Here is a 14,552-nt window from a genome sequence, read left to right as displayed (position 1 = left end):
TTATTTTATGATTTATCGGTTTGTTGTTTAATATTCTCCATTCCTCCCGGCATATGTTCTGAATCATTTCTTCAACATATTTTCAGTTCGGCTACAGACATTGTCATATATTATAGTATTGTCTATTCCCTTCAATGCTTTTAATCACCGCAGTAAAATTTCAATTTCCGGTCTTACTTACAGCAGATATCACATGCAAATACATTGAAGTACTCGTGACAAGGAAAATTGTTCACACTCTGAACGCACGGCGTACCCAATTAACATGTGTATTCAGGAAAAAATAAAGAAATGTTGATATGAAAATGTTTCTTATTTCGGCTTTCAGCAAGAAACAATTGAATAGATCGAGCCTGTAGTTTTCCTTACTATTTTTTACGTACCCACTGCCAAAATATTTCTGTTTTTAATATGATTGACAAATACACAGTTTCTTCCTTTTTGTATTCTACGAGTGCAACAAGATTTATCCCCATAGTAACATCTAATAGTCATTTTTCGTTTGGATAATTTCTTATGACATTCAGAAGAAAAACATATGTTCACGAGTGTGGTTTTCGTATTTATATTTGCTTATAAATGAACATCTTGAATGGCCTCTCGGTAAATATTACTCGTTTATGTACAATTCAGTTAATTTTCAATTATTTTCTCCACGTTTTGATCGTGACAAAGTTCTTTTTCCAGCTCGAGAAATGCAGGTATTATTTATAAAAAAAATCATGATTTTGTAGGTGAAACGAAACATAGTTAACAAGTGAGACAAGGTATGCTAAATGATGCGGTTTAACAACTACGAAAACGAAATTAAATTTTACAATATCTTATTTGCGTATCAACCGTCGTAATTGCTTTCAATAATGATGTTTTCAGTAGAACTTTCAATTAACAATTTTTTTATCATTATAGTTTTCTCAAACATTTTTGCTCAACGACTTTCCGTTATTTTATAGATATATTTAGTCACGATTTTATCCTCTTGCTCAACTCTGAAGAAAAAGGAAATATGTATTGTAAATTGAAATTCGTGATAAAAAGTCTTTCCTCTTTCGCAGTCTTTTGTGTTGTGAATATACTCTTAATACCGTAATTCATTGAAATGTACGTATCAGCTCAATTGAAACAGGCTCAAGTTAGGGAAAAATGTAACGCTCAGTCTGATGATTCAGGTGAAAAATGATTTTTGTGGTATAAACCTCCCTCCTTCCCCCCCCCCCCCCCCCCGGCGCCCCAAAAATGGCTGCTGTAAGGAAAACGCATAGGCTTTAAGGTCCATTCAAATTATAATAGTGCTGTCTTTTATAACATTACAGCAAATAGGGTATTGGCTGAGATGTCGTCATGAGCACCTCACACATTTCTACAGCCAATGGGATTAACTCGGAATCTTTTCTTTAGGCTGTTAAACACACCGAAATAAAGACACGCTTAAAGAGACAATTACCCCTTTACAGGAAACTCTCTCCGATTGGCTGACGTTTTTTTATCACCCATTCGCAATAGAAATAATTTTAACACTTAAGGGGGAATAAATTTTAGGTTTGACAAAATCTCTATGCAAATTATTAAACTTTAGACCGCTTTTTCTCTTCGTATTATTTTTTTCCGATTGGATTCACCATAAAATTGTAATAATTATTCATCTTTGAAATAATGTGAGTGCTTCAGTGAAAATTGATCACGGTTACCTTTGAAGTAGTCAAGTAAGAGAGAGGTTCGAGTGGAGGTTAGTGCGCTGTACATATTTATTAACAATGATATTTCCGAAACATATCGTAAAACTGACTGGATTTTAATGTTGAGCATTAACACGGAATCTTCAAAATCAGTGTAATTCTCAGTCGATTTTTATTAAACAATCGGCAAATAACCTCAACAGATACTTTCACTTGCTGTGTAAAAAATATATATTTGATCTTCAAGTTCACTTTTTCCATTTTTCCTTAAACATATGTTGATTCTTAAATGACCAACTTTGTTCAAGGACTATAATTATTATTTCCTACATTATATGCCAATAACTCTTCTTTCGATTATACTCTCTGCATTTAGCTTTGGTTCTCTTGCTACATTGTCATTTTTCAGAACATACACCATGCGAGAAAATGTCACTTTTTGGATTTGCTGAATCGAAAGCTTGATATTGATTTCTTTCTTCTTCCCTGTGAATGATTCAAGAAATTCGCCCTCATTTCTTTCATATTCAGGGGCAAAATGAATAGCACATCACAATCGCTTATTCCCGAAGCATATAGACCTCTATCTTGACTATGAGGCAGTTCTTGGACTAATTCATTCCTCTTCGACGCTGATTTTCTTTCTTGTCCTTCGTTTAACTCGCCATCTTCAGAAAGGAAATCAAAATCTCCATCGCTATCGTTTTGGCGATCCTAACTCTTCCGCCGTGAGGTACTTCGTACGAGCTGCTCAAGTCGTCGCCGATGGCGGCAAGCTTTTTGGCGACTGCTTCGATTGCCTCGTTTTGTACACCAAGTGAATTTGCTACATGGCAGTCTTGTTCTTGATGAAGATTGTTGTTAATTTGACTCTCCATACTCTCAATTTCTGCTGCTTGAAATAATGCAAACATGAAAATAATTAGGTACACATAGAGGTCCTCAAGTCATACCTATATTAATGTCGCAAAAGGTAACTAAAAGAAGTAGTTTTTGAACGTTATTTGAGAAAGAGAAATTCAAAGAAAACCAAACCCATATACGATAGGAATAGTTTTTATAAAATCTTCCACTTCAGTTTCACTTTCAATCTTATCGAGGTTACTGCGATAACTGAATTTGAAGCTAGATTTGGAACACTAAATAGCTCTGACTCCTCAACTAACAAATCTGATTTTTGTTACAAGTCGGTACTAATAAATCCCGTTTACAAGCATAGTAAAATCTTGGGCAACCTCGAACCTACCGAGATAGAAGGTGTTCAGGAGTAAAATGGACTTTTTGATGTGTCTTGTTTGCTTCCTCCTTCTCGTTGTATGTTCTATACCTCGTCTTAAGTTGGCCTTGCACAATATCTGTCCTGACTTTTGAATGCCCTTTTATAGCTAACAACAGTCCAGAAAAGCACGAAATAGCTGTAAAACATCACGAAATACCATGTAAGCCTTGGCAACAATATCTCACGAAAGGGCGGTACGACCCCGAATCACGACACATTCATTGATGGAAAAAGTCCCCATTCTAGTATCAAAAAAAGAGATTTTATGGTTTGTTTAATCGGTCCCGTTTAGATATTACTGATGGATACAGAAAAAACTTCCAAAATATAATTTTTCGATGTCGTGTTTTGTTACACGAGCGGCAATTTCGGGTTGTTTTGACCTTTTTCGAGGACGCGTGTTTTTCTTTCATTCTTCACAGCGAAGTGTCATAGTTATTGTTCTTTACTCACGATACTTTTTTCTGCATATATCAAAGAAAATCTTTCGACACATGCAATTTTTTTCTCTCAAAAAGACCCAAAAAAGTAAAAGACCATATTTTCTATTATTTGCTGTTAATTTTTTGTTATTCTTGTCCAGTAATCCAAACAACTTCAAAAGATACACTTAGGATATGACTATTCTCGGTGAACTCATTAATAATTCATGAAAATAAAGCAGAAGAAATTATTTCGAAGGAAAAAAAAATTTATAGTCTTAATTGCGCTAAACAGGCATCAAATTCTTCCAAGAAAAATTTCTGGTTTATATCATCCTGGTTGAAGTAAGATGTCATCCATTTTCAGTTATAACTCGCTGTTTGGTCTTGGTTTTCATATGAAAAACTCTGACTCGTGTTTCATGAATTATCTCTCAATTTCCTGAAATTGATTTATGTAATTTGATGTTTACTGTCACGTTTAACAAGGCATATACCAACAAGGATCTTACGATCAAATTTTGGTAAAAAGTTTGTGAAATTTCTAGGTTTTGACTCAGATGAAACGCATATCCTAGAGTTTGACATATCAATATGATCTTTTAAGAAATTGTTAAAAACATAAACACGAAAATCAAAATCAGTTTTTTCGCTTGGTTAGATCGGATTCAGAATCAAAAATAGAATTGGCAGACTTCAGAGGACGTAATGTTCGATAACAAACGTTTTCAGTTTAAAAAAAAAATCTTGGACGTTTCAAGCAAAATATTCTTCGTCTCAAACCTCACACGATTTGCTAGAAATTGCAGTCTGCCAGATATTTTTCTCTATTTTTCGAAATGATATTCGTTTTGTAGATTATCTGTCGGAGTAGTTAATCATCTCAATTTCAAATTACACATTTCCTTCCTCAATTTAAACAGTTATCATAAGCGAAATACTTCCAAGAAGGAAAGTTGATTAAAACTCTTTAGTTTTCTCCAATGTTTGTTTGGACAGACATCTGCAAATTAACAGCAATGTTCAAATTTTAATGAAATGAATAGTTTTCATTCATCTCTTGTGTAACTGAATACTGCTTAATTTTACGTTTTATGTGACCTCTGAGGTTATTTTATTAACCAAGGGATTTATCCTCAAAAATTTTCTTTAACTAAAGTAAGGCATAGAGATGATTCTCTATCCTCACTTCTCGGAGAGTGGATGTCAGAGATATCAGATGAAAAACTCCTTCTTGTGTTTTACATTACTTCTCGGTGTTTGGATATCAGATAAAACACACCTCCTCGTGTTTAGTATATCACCTCGCGGCTGGATATCCAATGGAACACTCCTACTAGTTTTTGATATATCACTTCTCGTTGACTGGATATCAGATGAGGCACTCCCTCCCGTGTTTAATATATCACTTCGCAGCTTGGATATCCTCTAGAACATTCCTACTCGTGTTTGATATTACTTCGCTGTTTTTGCATATCAGGTATTAGTAAAATCCAACTAGTGGTCTATTATCAATGCTACGTTCTGATTGGTTGGGCTACTACTGGGCTATATGTTATAGCCCACTAGTAGCGAAAAGCGCGGGCATTTTGGCAGCAAAAAAGGATTAAAGTCTGGCTTAAACTAGCTAAAAGTTTTTTATTCTCGATATGTTTGACCAACTAGTTGGATTTTACTAAAACAATTATTCCTCTCGCCCTCATGGCCTCTGAGTAAAAAGCCCATTCGGGCTCGAGGAATAACTGTTAAAAACACATCTTCTCGTGGTAAATATATCACTTCGCAGTATGGATATCCGATGGAACACTCCTACTCGTTTTTGATATAAATTATCACTTCTCGGTGACTGGGTATCAGAGTAAGTACTCCCTCTCGTGTTTAATATATCACTTCGTGGCTTAGATATCCGATGGAACACTCCAACTCGTGTTTGATATATTACTTCTCAGTCTTTTCATATCAGATTCAAAAGTCCCTTTCATGTTTGCAGATAAGTTAAAACACTCCCTCTCGTGTTTTGAAGTATTATGTACCTTGTTCTTTTTATTCTCAGGTTACTCACCAGCGGACATTGGTGCCTGATGGATTTAGCAGCGGAGAAGCGTCTTGTTCATCAAGTGCTTTTAGCAACATTTTCACAGAGCTTGGAGTCGTCTATTTTGCAAGGTACTGAAAATACAATGTACACACACGAACTGAGATGAACTTTAAAAGATTTAAAATTAGGTGTAGAAGATAATTAGACAATTAACAAGCAGGATGTTCCTGCAGTCTCCTATCTCGTACCTGTAGCAAGCCAGCCCGGCCACTACTGGTACTAATGATAATGTTACCCCATGCTTCCCCCTGTTACCCCTTGTTACCCTTGTTACCTTTGTTACCCCTTGTTACGCCTGTTACTCCATGTTACCCCTTGTTACCCTTGTTAACCCTTGTTACCCTTGCTACCCCTTGTTACCCTTGTTACCCCATGTTACCCCTTGTTAGCCTTGTAACCCCATGTTACCCCTTCTTACCCCATGTAACCCCTTGTTACCCTTGTTACCCCTTGTTACCCCTTGTTACAACATGTTACCCCATGTTACCCCTTGTTAGCCTTGTAACCCCATGTTACCCCTTCTTACCCCATGTAACCCCTTGTTACCCTTGTTACCAATTGTTACAACATGTTACCCCATGTTACCCCTTGTTCCCCCTTGTTACCCCTTGTTACCCTTGTTACCTTTGTTACCCCTTGTTACGCCTGTTACCCCATGTTACCCCTTGTTACCCTTGTTAACCCTTGTTACCCTTGCTACCCCTTGTTACCCTTGTTACCCTTGTTACCCCTGTTACCCCTTATTACCCTTGTTACCCCTCGTTACCACTTGTTACCCTTGTTACCCCTGTTACCCCTGTTCCCCCTTGTTACCCTTGTTACCCCTTGTTACCCTGGTTACCCTTGGTACCCCTTGTTACCCTTGTTACCCCTTGTTACCCTTGTTACCCCTTGTTACATTTGTTACCCCTTGTTCCCCTTGTTACCCCTTGTTCCCCCTGTTACCCTTGTTACCCCTTGTTACCCCTTTTTACCCTTCTTACCCTTCTTACCCCTTGTTACCCTTTTTACCCGTTGTTACCCTTGTTACCCCTTGATACCCTTGTTACCCTTTGTTACCCCTTCTTACCCTTGTTACCCCTTGTTACCCTTTTTACCCGTTGTTACCCTTGTTACCCCTTGTTACCCCTTGTTACCCTTTTTACCCGTTGTTACCCTTGTTACCCCTTGTTACCCTTTGTTACCCCATGTTACCCTTGTTACCCCTTCTTACCCTTGTTACCCCTTGTTACCCCTTGTTACCTTTTTTACCCTTGTTACCCCTTGTTACCCCTTGTTACCCATTGTTACCCTTGTTACCCCTTGTTACCCCTTGTTACCCTTGTTACCCATTGTTACCCATTGTTACCCTTGTTACCCCTTGTTACCCATTGTTACCCTTGTTCCCCCTTGTTACCCTTGTTACCCCTTGTTACCCCTTGTTACCCCTTGTTACCCCTTGTTACCCTTGTTACCCCTTGTTACCCCTTGTTACCCCTTGTTACCCCTTGTTACCCTTGTTACCCTTGCTACCCCTTGTTACCCCTGTTACCCCATGTTACCCCTTGTTACCCTTCTTACCTTTGTTACCCCTTGTTACCCTTGTTACCCCTTGTTACCCCTTGTTACCCTTGTTACCCCTTGTTACCCTTGTTACCCTTGTTACCCATTGTTACCCTTGTTACCCATTGTTACCTTTTTTACCCTTGTTACCCCTTGTTACCCCTTGTTACCCTTGTTACCCCTTGTTACCCATTGTTACCCTTGTTACCCCTTGTTACCCCTTGTTACCCTTGTTACCCCTTGTTACCCTTGTTGACCTTGTTACCCATTGTTACTCCTTGTTACCCCTTGTTACCCCTTGTTACCCCTTGTTACCCTTGTTACCCCTTGTTACCCTTGTTACCCCTTGTTACCCCTTCTTACCCTTGTTACCCCTTGTTACCCCTTGTTACCTTTTTTACCCTTGTTACCCCTTGTTACCCCTTGTTACCCATTGTTACCCTTGTTACCCCTTGTTACCCCTTGTTACCCCTTGTTACCCTTGTTACCCATTGTTACCCATTGTTACCCTTGTTACCCCTTGTTACCCATTGTTACCCTTGTTCCCCCTTGTTACCCTTCTTACCTTTGTTACCCCTTGTTACCCTTGTTACCCCTTGTTACCCCTTGTTACCCTTGTTACCCCTTGTTACCCTTGTTACCCTTGTTACCCATTGTTACCCTTGTTACCCATTGTTACCTTTTTTACCCTTGTTACCCCTTGTTACCCCTTGTTACCCTTGTTACCCCTTGTTACCCATTGTTACCCTTGTTACCCCTTGTTACCCCTTGTTACCCTTGTTACCCCTTGTTACCCTTGTTGACCTTGTTACCCATTGTTACTCCTTGTTACCCCTTGTTACCCCTTGTTACCCCTTGTTACCCTTGTTACCCCTTGTTACCCTTGTTACCCCTTGTTACCCCTTCTTACCCTTGTTACCCCTTGTTACCCCTTGTTACCTTTTTTACCCTTGTTACCCCTTGTTACCCCTTGTTACCCATTGTTACCCTTGTTACCCCTTGTTACCCCTTGTTACCCCTTGTTACCCTTGTTACCCATTGTTACCCATTGTTACCCTTGTTACCCCTTGTTACCCATTGTTACCCTTGTTCCCCCTTGTTACCCTTGTTACCCCTTGTTACCCCTTGTTACCCCTTGTTACCCCTTGTTACCCCTTGTTACCCCTTGTTACCCCTTGTTACCCTTGTTACCCCTTGTTACCCTTGTTACCCTTGTTACCCCTTGTTACCCTTGTTACCCCTTGTTACCCTTGTTACCCTTGTTACCCATTGTTACCCTTGTTACCCATTGTTACCTTTTTTACCCTTGTTACCCCTTGTTACCCCTTGTTACCCTTGTTACCCCTTGTTACCCATTGTTACCCTTGTTACCCCTTGTTACCCCTTGTTACCCTTGTTACCCCTTGTTACCCTTGTTGACCTTGTTACCCATTGTTACTCCTTGTTACCCCTTGTTACCCGTTGTTACCCCTTGTTACCCTTGTTACCCCTTGTTACCCTTGTTACCCCTTGTTACCCTTGTTACCCCTTGTTACCCCTTGTTACCCTTGTTACCTTTCTTACCCTTGTTACCCCTTGTTACCCTTGTTACACCTTGTTACTCTTGTTACCCCTTGTTTCCCTTGTGACCCCTTGTTACCCTTGTTACCTCTTGTTACCCCTTGTTACCCTTGTTACCCCTTGTTACCCTTTGTTACACTTGTTACCCCTTGTTACCTCTTGTTACCCTTGTTACCCCTGTTACCCCTTGTTACCCTTGTTACCCCTTGTTACCCCTTGTTACCCTTGTTACCCCTGTTACCCCTGTTACCCCTGTTACCCCTTGTTACCCTGGTTACCCCTTGTTACCCTGGTTACCCTTGTTACCCCTTGTTACCCTTGTTACCCCTTGTTCCCCCTGTTACCCTTGTTACCCCTTGTTACCCCTTGTTACCCTTGTTACCCCTTTTTACCCTTGTTACCCTTCTTACCCCTTGTTACCCTTTTTACCCGTTGTTACCCTAGTTACCCCTTGATACCCTTGTTACCCTTTGTTACCCCATGTTACCCTTGTTACCCCTTCTTCCCCCTTGTTACCTTTTTTACCCTTGTTACCCCTTGTTACCCCTTGTTATCCCTTGTTACCCTTGTTACCCCTTGTTACCCCTTGTTACCCTTGTTACCCATTGTTACCCATTGTTACCCTTGTTACCCCTTGTTACCCATTGTTACCCTTGTTACCCCTTGTTACCCTTGTTACCCCTTGTTACCCCTTGTTACCCCTTGTTACCCCTTGTTACCCTTGTTACCCCTTGTTACCCCTTGTTACCCCTTGTTACCCTTGTTACCCCTTGTTACCCTTGTTACCCTTGTTACCCATTGTTACGCTTGTTACCCCTTTTTACCTTTTTTACCCTTGTTACCCCTTGTTACCCCTCGTTACCCCTTGTTACCCTTGTTACAACTTGTTACCCCTTGTTACCCCTTGTTACCCCTTGTTACCCTTGTTACCCCTTGTTACCCTTGTTACCCTTGTTACCCATTGTTACCCTTGTTACCCCTTGTTACCCCTTGTTACCCTTGTCACCCCTTGTTACCCGTGTTACCCCTTGTTACCCCTTGTTACCCTTGTTAACCTTGTTACCCCTTGTTACCCTTGTTACCTTTCTTACCCTTGTTACCCCTTGTTACCCCTTGTTACCCCTTGTTACCCCTTGTTACCCCTTGTTACCCATTGTTACCCTTGTTACCCCTTGTTACCCATTGTTACCCTTGTTACCCCTTTTTACCCCTTGTAACCCTTGTTACCCCTTGTTACCCTTGTTACCCCTTGTTACCCTTGTTACCCCTTGTTACCCTTATTACCCCTTGTTACCCCTTGTTACCCTTGTAACCCCTTGTTACCCCTTGTTACCCCTTGTTACCCCTTGTTACCCTTGTTACCCCTTGTTACCCTTGTTACCCCTTGTTACCCCTTGTTTCCCTTGTTACCTTTCTTACCCTTGTTACCCCTTGTTACCCCTTGTTACCCTTGTTACCCCTTGTTACCCCTTGTTACCCTTGTTACCCCTTGTTACCCCTTGTTACCCCTTGTTACGCTTGTTACCCCTTGTTACCCTTGTTACCCCTTGTTACCCTTGTTACCCCTTGTTACCCCTTGTTACCCCTTGTTACCTTTCTTACCCCTTGTTACTCCTTGTTACCCTTGTTACCCCTTATTACCCTTGTTACCCCTTATTACCCCTTTTTACCCCTTGTTACCCTTGTTACCCCTTGTTACCCTTGTTACCCTTGTTACCCCTTGTTACCCCTTGTTTCCCTTGTTACCTTTCTTACCCTTGTTACCCCTTGTTACCCCTTGTTACCCTTGTTACCCGTTGTTACCCTTGTTACCCCTTGTTACCCTTTTTACCCCCTGTTACCCCTTATTACCCTTGTTACCCCTTATTACCCCTTGTTACCCCTAGTTACCCTTGTTACCCCTTGTTCCCCCTGTTACCCCTTTTACCCCTTGTTACCCCTTGTTACCCCTTGTTACCCTTGTTACCCCTTTTTACCCTTGTTACCCTTCTTACCCCTTGTTACCCTTTTTACCCGTTGTTACCCTAGTTACCCCTTGATACCCTTGTTACCCTTTGTTACCCCATGTTACCCTTGTTACCCCTTCTTACCCTTGTTACCCCTTGTTACCCCTTGTTACCCTTGTTACGCCTTGTTACCCTTGTTACCCATTGTTACCCTTGTTACCCTTGTTACCCCTTGTTACCCTTGTTACCCCCTGTTACCCCTTGTTACCCTTGTTACCCGTTGTTACCCCTTGTTGCCCCTTAATACCCCTAGTTACCGTCGTTACCCCTTGTTACCCCTTGTTACCCCGTTACCCTTTGTTACCCCTTGTTACCCTTGTTCCCTCTTATTACCCTTGTTACCCCTTGTAACGCCTTGTTACCCTCTTTTCCCCTTGTTACCCTTGTTACCCTTGTTTCCCTTGTTACCCCTTGTTACCCTTGTTACCCTCTTTTACCCCTTGTTACCCCTTGTTAACCCCTGTTACCCTTGCTACCCCTTGTTACCCCTGTTACCCCATGTTACCCCTTGTTACCCTTCTTACCTTTGTTACCCCTTGTTACCCTTGTTACCCCTTGTTACCCTTGTTACCCCTTGTTACCCATGTTACCCTTGTTACTCCTTGTTACCCTTGTTACCCTTGTTACCCCTTGTTACCCTTGTTACCCATGTTAGCCCTTGTTACCCGTTGTTACCCTTGTTACCCCTCGTTACCTTTGTTACCCTTGTTACCCCTTGTTACCTCTTGTTACCCCCTGTTTCCCCTTGTTACCCCTTGTTACCCTTGTTACCCTTGTTACCCCTTGTTACCCTTGTTACCTTTGTTGTCCCTTTTCCTGGCGGCCACTCTCTTTGTTTAGCATTTGTTAAATACCCGAAAACGGAGCACTGATGAAAGGAGATGGTTAAAATGAGCGTACTATCAATCTTACGTTTATCCGTTGAATTGCTGTCACGAGGTATTAACGAAAAATGTGGTTACTTTTTACGTTGACATTGGTAGTAAAAATGAATTTTTGAGCGACGCTTCCCCAGGGCCCTATGGCCCTTGGAAGCGAAATAGAATTTTGAGCAGTCTAATGACGGAAATGTTTTTGAAAATCAATCCAGTTAATATTTGTTAATATTTTTTTGAGCACCCCTTTTCTCTACCTCTCACCCTATCGTGATTCAAGGGCGATGTAGTGTATACACGATTCCTTTAAACGTTCTGAGTATAACTTGCATTATCTTCGTCTTTTAGCAAGGGGCTTCCTGAGGTCTTTGGTGCTGTAGTTGTCACTCCACAGTCCAAGGTAGGAAACAAACAAAGAAACAAGCAAAACAAGTAGAAGCAAGGGAAAAGATATAAAAAAAGAAAGACAACAAAAAAGTTCTGGTACTAGTTTCGTAAGGCCTGACATCAGATAAAACGGTTAACGTTTCAATTACAGCTCAGCCATAGCCTTTGCTTTTATGTCAGATATTAACTTTCAGGTGTGATGTTCTGTGCAACATTCTCTCGATCTCCGAGACTATGCTTGTCATGGTATGTAACTAGTGACAGTGTTTTCAAACCATCAACCCTGACAACTGTTTTACCTGTTATAATTATTCCTAGATTCACAAAATTCATTTGACAAGTCAAGGGATCCAGCCCGATCCACTTGTTATTTCAACAAATGACTGTGTGTGTTGGAGGTGGTTTGAAGGGGAAGCTTTTACCGTGCAAAAAATATCACAACCCGACGATGCCGGAATTGCTAGCACACCTCAACAGGAAGACCACTGTAAAAGGTAAGCCTGTGTGTTAGAAATTGTCTTAGAACGACTCATTATTCTAGTGTAGGCGAATATGAAGTAGCTTCCTGCATGGCTGTTTTTCTGGCTTGTCCCGCATTCGTCCCAACCTTCGTTCGCCAAAACAACGTCTGCATAAAAACGTTTGACAACTTTGTGTTGTTAAAAGTAGCTTTCTATTTTGGCTCGTCGCCGAATCCTCTGCTACAAACAACGTTTAAAGTGTAGGATTGTGTGACGAGGAAAAAGAACGTCTGCATTGCTGGCCCTCATTGTCCTCTCACTCTTTTACAATGCTTGTTGTTTCTTAGGTGTTTTTCAAGAGTTTTTACCAAACCAGGAATGTATCACTTCTTATGTACTGCACATCACCTTGTGGACGAAGAGGTATAATTTTTATTGAGATTCCACAAAATAACATAATAACGTGAGGGAGTCTTGGGGGACGGGGTGCGAGAGGTTGTGAAAGGACCACCTCCAACCCCCAGAAGCAGTTTGGGCAAATCCTTTATCCTTGATTTTCATTTGAATTTTCAGGTCCGCAGCCAAAGAACTGACTCCTTTGTTCACACTATACTGGTAGACCCGGTGTCCTACTCGAGTATGGTGGGAGTTACCGCTGACGGCTTTGAGCCCGCTGCTGTCACCATTGCAAAGGTAGGCACAGTTATTTTAGTCATTGTCTGCGAGAAACATGTATCTAAGTTGCGTGATGAGGCTACCCGTAAGACTTGAGACCTGGCTCACTGCTCTTGGCGCTTTGTATCTCCAGTCTTTCTGGTGGTAGAAGACCTAACCACAAAAATAAAGATACCCCTTCTATCCAGCGACTTCTCTAGCACTCAAAAAATATTTCGAACGTAACAGAGGGGCTAAGCTCTTGAAGCAACTGGGTGCCAGGTTGAGGTCAGGGCTAGGATTAAACTCGAAACTTATTTATATCAATTGCTGCGCTCCAACTCTGTTGCTTGCAAATTACTTTTAATAGGTAGTCGCCGATAGTGTCACACCTTACCGTTATGAGTATATATTTTTTGTTTGTGTAACATAGTCACAAAGTGTCCTGTGGACCTGGGAAAATCAGAGCAACGAAGAGCATAACATACTTCACGTACGACCTCCGCAGGCTGATCAGGTATTGCAGTTTTAGTGCACAACGTGTTGTTCATTAAATGTATTTTTGTGTAACTTATTAATAATTCAAAAGCCAAGTTCGACAGAAACCTTCCACCGTTACACATATGAACAACTGAAGGAAAACTTTCCTTTTTGCTTCCTAAATTTACCTTCAAAATCATTTGTTTGAGAAGTTATATCGATTGTGAGATAAAATGGGTATTTGTTACATGGGGAAAAACCGTTTCTTTCTCCCTCATATTTATATATTTTGGCTGCCAATTGAAGTTAAGGGTTAATTATCCTGAGTACAGCCACCCCTCCCCTCAGGGCTAAGGGTTAATCATTTTGTCTATTGCATTTTTGTCTAGCCTTTAACCCGTGTTCGAGGCATATCTGCCTTCGATAGCGGTCCTGTTACCCCGAGTAGCACATTCTTTCACACGTTCGACATCCCTGGAAGATACTTCATTACCTCTGAAGGGACCAATCAACACCTGTGTACAATTGACGTAATGGACAATGGTTCTAGCTCTAACTGTATGGCATTACGCGAGTGTCTATCAACTGTAACAGGTTTAACCCTTTCACTCCCAAATTTAGCCAAAAGCAAATTTTGACCAAATTTCCAAATTTCATTGTGTGAAATTTTGAAAAACAATTAGCACAGTACCAACAGAGAGCTTTCATTTGAATGGTCACATCATAGGATTTCGTCCGCGGACTCAAAAGTTAGAGTCACCTTACAAAACCCCGTCAAACACTTTGGCAGTGAAAGGGTTAAATCATAATTTATCCGAGGGGTAGCAGCAGTGTATTGTCGAAAACAGCATGTCAATACCCCAAACAGTAACTTGTGGGGTTCTTCGGGAGTCTATCTTAGGTCCTGCATTCAGCTTTGAAAGTGGGTAACGAATTATTAGGATGTGGTTCCATGTCATGTTTCGTACTTTTAGCCTGCGTATCTGGCGCCAAAAGAGGTGGGGGAGGAAAGGAATAGGGAGAGAACTGTCTCCTCCTCAAATGCTTCGTTTTTTGTACTTCGCTCAGAGACAGGCGAGCGCGAAAGGCGAGTAGTAGTGACAATGCGCAAG

The 14,552-nt window shown here is 41.0% G+C and overlaps 2 protein-coding genes across 2 annotated transcripts in view; one reads left to right on the top strand and one right to left on the bottom strand.

Annotated features, from left to right (window-relative positions):
• The window catches only part of LOC140923164 (tetratricopeptide repeat protein 28-like), a 113,021-nt gene that overhangs the window by 43,529 nt on the left and 54,940 nt on the right, over window positions 1-14,552 (bottom strand). The gene's annotated exons all lie outside the window — the stretch shown is intronic.
• Window positions 1-14,552, top strand: part of LOC140923449 (uncharacterized) — a 62,703-nt gene that overhangs the window by 721 nt on the left and 47,430 nt on the right. The window contains exons 2-8 of the mRNA XM_073373543.1: window positions 5,431-5,543; window positions 11,807-11,858; window positions 12,164-12,339; window positions 12,654-12,729; window positions 12,880-12,999; window positions 13,394-13,477; window positions 13,830-13,983. Of these exons, the coding sequence (XP_073229644.1) occupies window positions 5,431-5,543; window positions 11,807-11,858; window positions 12,164-12,339; window positions 12,654-12,729; window positions 12,880-12,999; window positions 13,394-13,477; window positions 13,830-13,983 (775 nt within the window). The remainder of the gene's footprint in view (window positions 1-5,430; window positions 5,544-11,806; window positions 11,859-12,163; window positions 12,340-12,653; window positions 12,730-12,879; window positions 13,000-13,393; window positions 13,478-13,829; window positions 13,984-14,552) is intronic.

This window comes from Porites lutea, chromosome 13, assembly GCF_958299795.1.
Source record: "Porites lutea chromosome 13, jaPorLute2.1, whole genome shotgun sequence".
Classification (NCBI taxonomy): Eukaryota; Metazoa; Cnidaria; class Anthozoa; order Scleractinia; family Poritidae; genus Porites; species Porites lutea.
This window is presented reverse-complemented; position numbering and strand designations above follow the sequence as displayed.